The sequence below is a fragment of the Pelophylax lessonae genome, assembly GCF_965119305.1.
Source record: "Pelophylax lessonae genome assembly, chromosome: 1".
NCBI lineage: Eukaryota > Metazoa > Chordata > Amphibia > Anura > Ranidae > Pelophylax > Pelophylax lessonae.
Window position 1 is genome coordinate 654,603,315 of NC_138768.1, and position 11,267 is coordinate 654,614,581.

General features: G+C 48.1%; 1 protein-coding gene across 1 annotated transcript in view; it reads left to right on the forward strand.

The window, feature by feature from the left end:
* The window catches only part of IL15 (interleukin 15), a 167,404-nt gene extending 163,821 nt beyond the window's left edge, over window positions 1–3,583 (forward strand). Inside the window, exon 8 of the mRNA XM_082248941.1 lies at window positions 3,264–3,583. Coding sequence (XP_082105067.1) covers window positions 3,264–3,362 — 99 coding nt within the window. The 3' untranslated portion in view covers window positions 3,363–3,583. The remainder of the gene's footprint in view (window positions 1–3,263) is intronic.
* Window positions 3,584–11,267: the final 7,684 nt, after the last annotated feature.

Sequence of the window (11,267 nt, forward strand, 5' to 3'; positions counted from 1 at the left end):
ATTTCTACAGGTTGCTATCTTAGAGTTACAGAGGAGGTCTAGGGCTCAAATTATTGCTCTTGCTCTAACGATCGCGACGATACCTCACATGTGTAGTTTGAACACTGTTTACATATGTGGGCGGGGTTTCCGTATGCGTTCACTTCTTCGCGCGAGCCTGGGGGGACAGGGCGCTTTAATTTTTTTTTTTTTTTTTTTTTACTAATTATTTTATTTATTATTTTTTATTTTTACACTGTTTTTTTTAAAAAAAAAAAATTGATCATTTTTATTTCTATTACAAGAAATGTAAACATTACTTGTAATAGAAAAAGGCACGACAGGACCTCTTTTTTGTGAGATCTGGGGTCAAAAAGTCCTCAGATCTCACAAGTACACTAAAAGATAGAAAAAATAAAAAAAAAAAATTAAAAAAAAATTAAATAAAATGAAAAAAAAAAAGGGACCTTTAAACTGGTTGCTAGGCAATGACGTTTGCCGTAGCTCCGGTCCTCCAAGACCATAGAGTCAAGTGAGGGCAAGCTTGCCCTCACTCGACATCCTGTCTGTGAGGATCTGGGACCGGATCGTTTTACCCGCTGCCGGCGGGTCCGGTAAACGGGGAAAAGGACCAGAATGCAGCGGGAGGGGGGGGGCACCTCTTCCGCCACCCCGGAAGGGTGATCCCGCGGCGAATCCGCCGCTGGGACCACCCTTATCGGAAAGCCAACCGTCCACCGTTTAAAAAAATACCAGGGTTATGGCAGCTATCTGCTGCCATAACACCGGTATTTAGGTTTAAACGGAGGACGTATATAAACCTTTTTGGACTTGGACATGGTGGCTGTATGAAGGGTGACAGGTACTCGGGTACTTTGCTGGGCAGGTGACAGGTACTCTGGTACTGATGAGCAAGTGGCAGGTACTCGAGTACTCCGATAGGCAGGTGACAGGTACTCGGGTACTCTTATGGGCAGGTGACAGGCAGGTGATAGGTACTGATGAGTAGTACTGATACTGATACTGTACTGATGATGGGTACGGATGATCAGTACTGATACTAATAGGTGATAGGTACTGATGGGTACTGATGAGTACTGATGAGTAGTGATGGGTAATGATGAGCAGGTGGCAAGTACTCGGGTACTTCAGGTGTCAGGTACTCTGATGAGCAGGTGGAAGGTACTCGGGTACTCTGTTGGGTAGGTGACAGGTACTTGGGTACTCTGATGGGTAGGTGACAGGTACTCGGGTACTCCGATGACGGGTACTCAAAGTACCAGAGTACCTGTCGTCAGAGTACCCGAGTACCTGTCATCAGAGTACCCGAGTACCTGTCATCAGAGTACCCGAGTACCCGTCATCAGAGTATCCGAGTACCCGTCATCAGCGTACCCGAGTACCTGTCATCAGAGTACCCGAGTACCCGTCATCAGCATACCCGAGTACCTGTCACCAGCCCATCAGAGTACCTGTCATCAGAGTACCCGAGTACCTGTCATCAGCCCATCAGAGTACCCGAGTACCTGTCATCAGAGTACCTGATGGGCTGGTGACAGGTACTCGGGTACTTTGATGGGCTAGTGACAGGTGCTCTTTATTGGGGGGGGGGGCAATCAGTGTATTTGGGGTGCACTGTAATTGGTAACTAGCTGTTACCACACTCTCTTCCTCACACAGGATCAGTGTGTGAGGAGGAGAACACGGTGACAGCTAGTTACCGTGTTCTCTGATGACATTTGTGACTGGCTGTGATTGGACACAGCCGGTCACGTGGTAAAGAGCGAATTTCATTGGCTCTTTACCTAGATCGGGGATCGACTCTGTCCGAGGGACGAGCCTCACCCCCGATCGCCGCGCTGCGCGCCCCCGGGGGCGCGCAGTAGCGGGGAGATCCGGGCGCCGTCATATGACGTCCGCCCGGATCGAGAAAGGATTTGTGCCGACGTCATTTGACATGACGCGGTACGGAAGGGGGCGCGCATTAAGGAAGGAACGAGCGGCTCGCGCTGGAGCCGCTCATGTGATCGGCTGTGATTGACACAGCCGATCACGTGGTAAACAGCCAATTTCATTGGCTGTTTACCTTGATCGGGGTTGGGCTCAGTCCGAGGGACGAGCCTCACCCCCGATCGCCGCGCTGCGCGCCCCCGGGGGCGCGCAGTAGCGGGGAGATCCGGGCGCCGTCATATGACGTCCGCCCGGATCGAGAAAGGATTTGTGCCGACGTCATTTGACATGACGCGGTACGGAAGGGGTTAATACACGGTGGTTTTGTGAGCTTGTGAAGAAGGAGGAGGCTGTGTTTCTTGCTGGTACTCGTTGTCATCTAGTGGAGAAAGAAAGGTAGAGCGGTTCTACATCCCACGGTAGGATTTTAAAGAGGAAGCAAGGCGGTGGTTTCACTGAACAAGTGCATACCTATTACCATCTGGTAAGAGGCTAATTCTTGGTGATTTACACGTGGTGTTTGTTCTAAAGGAGATTGGATATTTTTTCAGCACAAGAAAATATAGTTGCACCTTATTTATTTCCGTTTGGTAAGGATGAATTTCACTCGGTGGTGGATACACGTATTATTTGGATAGAATACAATTCTACTCACCTGCACCATATTTTATGTTTATGCACCAATTGATTTGTATTATTAATTGGCTTCACAGATTGATATATGTTATATATATTTACTTTTGTTGATTTGGTTCACATATAGATATATGTTATATATTCATTATTTATTTGTTGTTTAGCGCACCCCACACTACATATACATTTATCTATATTCAAAAGCACTGAATACCGGGAGCAGCTTCAACACACTATCAGCGCACCCATCCCCCCTTACAACAAAAGTCACTGGTTTGCTTTAATCCCCCCATCCACAGCTTGCATTTCCTTTGCTCTCCCACTGCCCTGTTCAGTAACAGGAGGCAAAAGGAAACACCTGATAACTCCAGGTATAAGGTATGTGACTCCATACTCCATATTAGAATGCTCGGTCATTCGCCACTGTCACATTGAGAGTCCATAACCCTGTGTAAGCTACAACTCCAGTGACTCTTAGGCTAATTTTACACGTTGTTGTCACTACTGCACCTCTGAAAAGCGTCCCGTGTTGAATCATCCTAAAGATGTTATTGAATATGTGATTTAACTCTCTAATGATCATGATAATTTACCCTAGTGATCTTTTGTTTCATTTATATTATAGAATCAGTTATGTCTCATTTTCACTTTTACCTCCATACCTTTCTAACTTAAGAAATATTATTCTTGCCTTACAGAACGATAGCTGTAGAAACTGTGAAGAGTATGACGAAAGCGGTTTGGAAGAGTTTATAAAAGGCTTTGAAACACTTGCTCAAAAAATGCAAACTCTATGAGAACTTACATTCCAGATAGGATATAGGAGGTTGTACCACCGATGAAAAAATCTTTTCTTGTGTCCTGAAAGTTTGAGCATGAACTGTTTTCAGATTTTGATGGGCATACTATAAAAAATGAATACATATATTTTTGGGGATAAGAATATATTTGTGGGGATAAGACTTTTTGGATGCTACAAACACAGACTGGGGAAAAGAAACAAAGAAGCAATTACATTGTTTTAATACTTACAACAGTGTGAAAAGGACCAGTAAACACCCCCTCCCTATTGTATCACATATAGATAACCAATCAAACCATTAAGTACCCATCAGTACTGACTTGGTCTCATTCCCATTAAGACTACAGGTGGTAATAACATCTAATGATTAATATGATAATACTACAAATATTATATTAAAACTGAAATAATTGGGGCAAACTACGTGTAAAGTATGTCTGAAAAGAGTAAATGACCATAAAGAGCCCCGGGAAAAACTGAAAGTCACCCTCACATCATGATCTATAAAAGGAAAAGGTCCTATTAAGTACATCTCTTAAAGGAAACGCCTACCATACTCCAAAGTTCAATACATCATAGAAAAAACAAGAGTCTCCACTGTCAAGTGTATAGAATCCATGCCAAAATACGATTGTTAAATGCAGAATGCCAGGTAAGATATTTTTTGTTTTGGATGAAATAGGCAAAGCTAAGAACCCCTGACTGTTATTTTTTTCTGTAACTCTTACCTGAATGACAAACACTCCAAGGTGGCTGTCCTAGACTCCTGACTCGTGATTAAAGAACCAACTTAACCAGATGTGGTTTTTAGTTAATGTGGCGGATTTGCAGCGATCAATCCTTCCCTGTACAGTAGATGACTTTATTTGTTCGGTCAGGTAAACCTATTCACTAGTGAGCTGGCAAAGAGTTTCTTTAGATTCCTTAACCCGTTTGGTTATTGCATACAGATTGTGCACTAGCCTTCCTGCCCCTATGCTGACTTCCATTCTCTTGTTAAGGTTAAAAAAAAAAAAAAATAGCAGCCACATCATCATGACTTGACCAAGGAAATGGGGAGCACAGGCTATAGAAGGAGACTCGTTTAGCAGTCCAGTTAATCCTGGCAATTGTCAGCAGAAAATGCAATCGATATATCAGGCTTGCAACCAGGGCCAGCCTTAGGTGTTCAGGCGCCCTGTGCGAGCTAATGCTGTGGCGCCCCCCGCGCGCATTTTCTTGCACCTTTTTTGCACTTTATTTGACTTTTCTTTTTTATGATCACTAATAACTTAGCCCCCTTTACATTAGAGACCCCCCACACAGAGCCCCCCTTACATCAGAGACCCCCATACAAAGCCGCCCTTACATCAGAGACCCCCCACATAAAGCCCCCCTAACATCAGAGACCCCCCACACAGAGCCCCCCTCACATCAGAGACCCCCCACAAAAAGCCCCCCTCACGTCAGAGGCCCCACACACAGAGCCCCTCTCACATCAGAGACCCCACACACAGAGCCCCTCTCACATCAGAGACCCCCCACAAAAAGCCCCCCTCACGTCAGAGGCCCCACACACAGAGCCCCTCTCACATCAGAGACCCCCCACACAGAGCCCCTCTCACATCAGAGACCCCCCACACAAAGCCCCCCTTACATTACAGACCCCCCACACAGAGCCCCCCACATCAGAGAGCCCCCCCTTACATCACAGACCCCCACACAAAGTCCCCTTACATCAGAGCCCCCCCCACATCAGAGAGCCCCCCTTACATCAGAGACCCCCATACTAAGCCCCCTTACATCAGAGACCCCCCCCCACATAAAGCCCCCCTAACATCAGAGACCCCCCCACACAGAGCCCCCCTAACATCAGAGACCCCCCACAAAAAGCCCCCCTCACGTCAGAGGCCCCACACACAGAGCCCCCCTCACGTCAGAGACCCCACACACAGAGCCCCTCTCACATCAGAGACCCCCCACACAAAGCCCCCCTTACATTACAGACCCCCCACACAAAGTCCCCTTACATCAGAGAGCCCCCCTTACATCACAGACCCCCCACACAGAGCCCCCCACATCAGAGAGCCCCCCTTACATCACAGACCCCCACACAAAGCCCCCTTACATCAGAGCCCCCCCCCACATCAGAGAGCCCCCCTTACAACACAGACCCCCACACAAAGCCCCCTTACATCAGACCCCCCCATGGAGCCCCCCACATCAGAGAGACCCCCCTTACATCACAGACCCCCTTACATCAGATCCCCCCATGGAGCCCCCCACATCAGAGAGCCCCCCCTTACATCACAGACCCCCTTACATCAGATCCCCTCCATGGAGCCCCCACATCAGAGAGCCCCCCTTACATCACAGACCCCCTTACATCAGATCCCCCCATGGAGCCCCCACATCAGAGAGCCCCCCCTTACATCACAGACCCCCTTACATCAGATCCCCCCCATGGAGCCCCCACATCAGAGAGCCCCCCCTTACATCACAGACCCCCTTACATCAGATCCCCCCCATGGAGCCCCCACATCAGAGAGCCCCCCCCTTACATCACAAAGCCCCCCTCACACAGAGCTCCCCACACAAAGCCCCCCCTTACATTTTTTGAAGGAGAGAGTCCTCACTTACCTTCCGCTCTCTGCAGCATTTTTTTTTTCTTTAAACTTCCCGCCCACACATCCCCGGGAGTGTGGGCGGGGCGGGAGGAGGAGGAGAAAGGGCGGGGCAAGGAGGAGCTGACGATCTCTCCTCTGGCGTCAGTGCAGGGAGGGAGGAGAGATCGTCAGCGTGGAAGGATCGGAGGCTGAGCTGTGTGTAATACACAGCTCGCCTCACTGCATCTGTAGGTGACCGAGGCACAGCCGCACAGCGGGAGGTAAGCGGCGGCCGCGGCGTGTGTTAACCCTGTCCAGGCCGCGGTCGCCGCTCACCTCCCGCTGTGCGACCTGATCCTCTGCGAGCTGTGATGGCCGCACGGCGCCCTTGTTGCCCATGGCGCCCTGTGCGGCCGCACGGCTCGCACACCCCAAAGGCCGGCCCTGCTTGCAACCCTCAATTTTACAAACCCCACCTATTCAAAACTGCTCAATAGTGATAGATTAAATGTTCTAACATAAGAAGTTATTCCAACATAAAAAAAAACATGCTCTGACACAGTCATTTAAAATTACATACACAGTCAATGTGTTTTAATACCTAAAATTGTATATTTGTATATTTGTATTTATTTTGCGAATCCACACTGTATAAAATAAACACAGATCATTTTATTTCTTTATCATTTTTTTATGAACACAGGAATATAATAACTCTTAGCCAATTGGGATATAATGCTGCCTTCTGGAGTTTGACACTTGTAAACAAAAAAACAGTAATGTGGTTGTAAACCCTACATATACCAGGTGAAGTGAACTGCCTCAGATAATACACAGAGATTAAAAAAATCCTCCTACATAGGTTTTACCTATTTATCTGCTGTCTTCTCTTCCCTACACTCCTTCAAAAGGGCAGAAAAGTTTTTAAATCTTTCTTCATCTGTCAAGAGCATAGAGGAGGGGAATGGAGAGGCTGCAGTAAGAGTGTGTCAGAGCTGATTGGAGGAAAGGCACACATCCCCTCCACACAGCAGAAGAACTATGTTCTGAATAGACAAGTTGTCTGCTGAGCTCTCCTTCCCCCTGCCTCCCAACACCTATCTGGATTGGTGATTCATGGTTAAATAGTTAAGTTGAAAAAAGACACAAGTCCATCTAGTTCAACCAATACTTTGGGGATACCTTAGAGGCCGTGTCTGGACTGAAAATTGCATGCCTGTCTGGTAAGTGACTTCCAGGCATTGGGCTGTGTGTTGTATTGGTTAGCCATATTTTACTCTCCAGGTCCAGAGCTGTGGCACAGCCTCTGCTGTGACCCAGTAACTCAAGACTTTTTGTGAATAAGCTTACTATATTAAACTATACTGTACAACATAGTATTTCTTCAGCGTTGCTGTAAAAGGAACCCACAGGCACCCTTCTACTGTGGTGCTTTGTGAGTAATTTTGGTAAGTGACTTTTAACAGGGATCTGCATTCTAGCACATTTCAGACCTCTGCATATTATGTTTTTTTGTAAAGGCATTCTTCTAGTCTAAAACCATGGTGCATCCTCAAGTTGTGACCCAGTCTGATTCATGTTATATGTATTACATTTTGCCTAAATGATATGGGTAATTCCTCAACAGGACTGTGGAACACCCACAGGTGCTCCACTTTGGTGCCTTGCTAGTAAATCTGGTAAGTGAATTTCCTTATTTGAGCTTTGCTTTCTTTCACATTCAAGACTTCTGTATTACATTTGTTACTGCAGGGCACTGGGCTGGGCTGTAGCAAAGCACTCCTGTAAGCCAGTCTCTGATGACTCATTTTGCAAACATTGCCTTCTGGCTAACTTATGTGGATATTCCTTTAGTGTAACTGTAGAACCCCAACTTGTACCCCACCGCTATTGAGATTTGTGGTTAAGTCTAGTAGGTGACCTTCATTCAGCAAGCTCTACATTCTAGCATTTTCCAGAATACTATGTTTCACTTTCCAGTCCCCTGTATACTTTGACACATAACAGTTCTAGTTTCAGAGCCATGGTACCCAATCCCTGGTATGTTTATCATATTTTATAACACATTCATTTATTGTATTGTGTACTTTGAAAAGTCTGCTTGCAGGTATTCAGTGGACCCCCTAGCTACATTCACAGTGGAACATGGCTCTGACCCTTCTGGCCCTTCACCTCTAAGAGTGCCTGAGGTCTCTATCATTTATGAATCTGATTCAGAGCCTTTACAGTCTACTCCATTGTAGACTGTAATTTATTGGATCTAATCTCTTCACTGCAGTTTCAAATCTAATTGGTACAGTTCACTTTGGTATGCCTCTAAAGGATCTATCTGCTAAACCAGATGTAGGGTCTCTAATTTTTGTGATGATGCAAGACTTTCCCTGTACCATCTTTTCTGGAATGTGAAGACTTCCATTGCTGTCATGGCCTCATAATTTTTTTTCCCTTTCAGAGGGAATTCCTTTACAACTGACCCTTATGTGGACTGTCTAGTACAGTGTTTCCCAACCCAGGTTCCGTAAGATGTCCCCAGGGGTTCCGCCACAATTGTCGTTCATCACAAGCAGATGAACAGTAGAGCACATCCCCAAAAGATCTGACAGGCTGCAGAGGAAAACTGACATCACTGTCCTGCACCTATCCCGGGCAGCACTCCCCTCCCGTCCATACCAGGATCTTGTGTGAATGTGTGTGTATGACATGACTCTGGAGGGACAGGAAAAAAGGACGGGCCGGAATCAGTGTGCGAGATACAGTTGTGATCCAGCAGCTTACCTGAGCTACTCTGCATGAGGTAAACGGTAAACCTTTACAGATCCAAGCATTGTGCCCTCCAGTTTCCTCCTGCCCTCCTGTACCATACAGTTCACTCATGGGCCCTCTGTGCTATACTTTTCTCCCCTGGCCCCCCCTATCTAATATAGTTATCAGATATCAGAAGGGGAACTGCACAGGGGGCCCAGGAGAGAAATTGATAGGGCCTATCAATTTCTCTCCTGGCCCCCGGTACTGTTCCCTCATGGCATCCTGCACTATACAGTTATCTTCGACCCCCTGTACTATACAGTTATCTCCTGCCCCCCCCCCATATAATACAGCTCCCTTCTGGCCCCCTGTACTGTTCCCTCCTGGTCCCCCTATGCTGTTCCCTCCTGGCCACCCTATACTGTTCCCTCCTGGCCCCCCTTGTACTGTTCTCTCCTAGCCTCCCTGTACTGTTTTCTCCTGCCCCCCGTACTGTTCTCTCCTGGCCCCCCTGTACCTTTCTTTCCTGCCCCCCATACTGTTCTTCCCTGGCCCCCCTGTACTGTTCTATCTTGGCCCCCCTGTACTGTGCTCATCTAGTCCCCCCCCCTGTACTGCCCCCTCCTGACCCCCCTGTATGGTTTTCTCCAGGTCCCCTTATACTATACAGTAAACTTCTGCCCCCCCCCTGTTCTTTTCAGTTTCTTCCTCGCCCCCCTGTACTGTTCCATCCTGACCTCCCCATACCATTTACTCCTGCCCCCCATACTGTTCTCTCATGGCTCTCCTGTTCTACACAGTTCTCTTCTGCCCCCCCCCCCTGTACTGTTCCCCTATGCCCCCCGTACTATACAGTTACCTTCTGCCCCCTGTACTGTTTCGTCCTGGCCCCCCTGTACTGTTTCGACCTGGCCCCCCTGTACTGTTCCCTCCTGACCCCCCTGTACTGTTCCCTCCTGACCCCCCCTGTACTATTCCCTCCTGACCCCCCTGTACTGTTCTCTCCTAGCCCCCCTGTACTGTTTTCTCATGGTCCCCTGCACTACACAGTTACCTTCTGGCCCTCCTGTACTGTTCCCTCAATGCCTCCCTGTACTATACAGCTCCCTCCTGACCCCCCCCCCCCCTGTACTGTACTGTTCCCTCCTGGCTCCCCTGTACTGTTCTCTTCTGGCCCCCTGTTCTGGGCTGTGCTCTTCTCTCCCCTCCTCCCCCTTTTTCCTATACTGTTCCCTCCTGGATCCCCTGTGCTCTGCCCTGCTGGCCCCCTGTACACCGCCTATCTCAGGTTTGACCCAGAATTGAGCATCTGTGCAAAAAAAAGCAAGCAGAAGTTTCACATTAAGGAGGTAAGTTTTCATATTCTATTACTTAATGTTATTTCTAAAAATAATTGTTATATCTACAGCTCGCTGATCACATTGATGTTCCATGAGCTGTAGATATGAAAATTATTTCAGAGGTTCCCTGAGATCTTTTTTTAGGGTGTCACACTATATAAAACACTTTATATAGCTGCATATATAAAAAATATTTTTTTTTATACACATCTAATACAACTATTCCAGAACATGCCCTACAAACATACATAAAACATAATACTGGGATATTACAATCAGTGGCGTAGCGTGGGTTGTCAGCGCCAGGGGCAAGGCAAGTAATTTGCGCCCCCTACACAAACCTACTAGACCACTACACAGGCCACTACACTGACTCCTTCACTGACCTAGCTGACCACTACAGAGACCTACCTTATTCCTACACTGACCTACCTGATTACTATACTGACACCTACACAGACCTACCTGACCACTACACAGACACCTACTCTGACCTACCTGATCACTACACTGAGCTGCCTAATTACTATACTGACCCCTACACTGAACACTACACTGACATTCCTGATTCCTACACTGACCTACCTGACACCTTCACTGAACCCCCTACACTGAACCCCCTACACTGAAACCCCCCCTACACTGACACCTACACTGACCCCCCCCTACACTGACCACTACACTCACCCCCCTACACTGACTCCTTCACTGACCCCCCCTACACTGACCCCTTCACTGACCCCCCCACACTGACCCCCCATACACTGACAGCTACACTGACCCCCCATACACTGACACCTACACTGACCCCCCCTCATACACTGACCCCTACACTGAGAACCCCCCCTACACTGACCCCCTACACTGACACCCCTCCCTACATTGACCCCCTTACACTGACACCCCCCCTGCGCTGACACCTACACTGAGACCTACTGTATACTGACCCCTCCATACACTGACACCTATACTGACCCCCCTACACTGACACCCCCTACACTGACCCACCTCACCCCCTCCCATGTCCACTTCCCTGGGCCCCCGGGGGCAGGCAGCACATCACTTACCTTGTTCTGTGTCCAAACACTGTCGACTCAAGAAGGCGATCCGGAGTGGAGGGAACAACGTGTCGGCGGCTGGCCCGGACAGCAGGGGGAGACTCCGGAAGCAGTGCTGCACATGCACTGAGCCACAGACTGCCATCTCCCCCACGACCTGCCCCACCCCGCC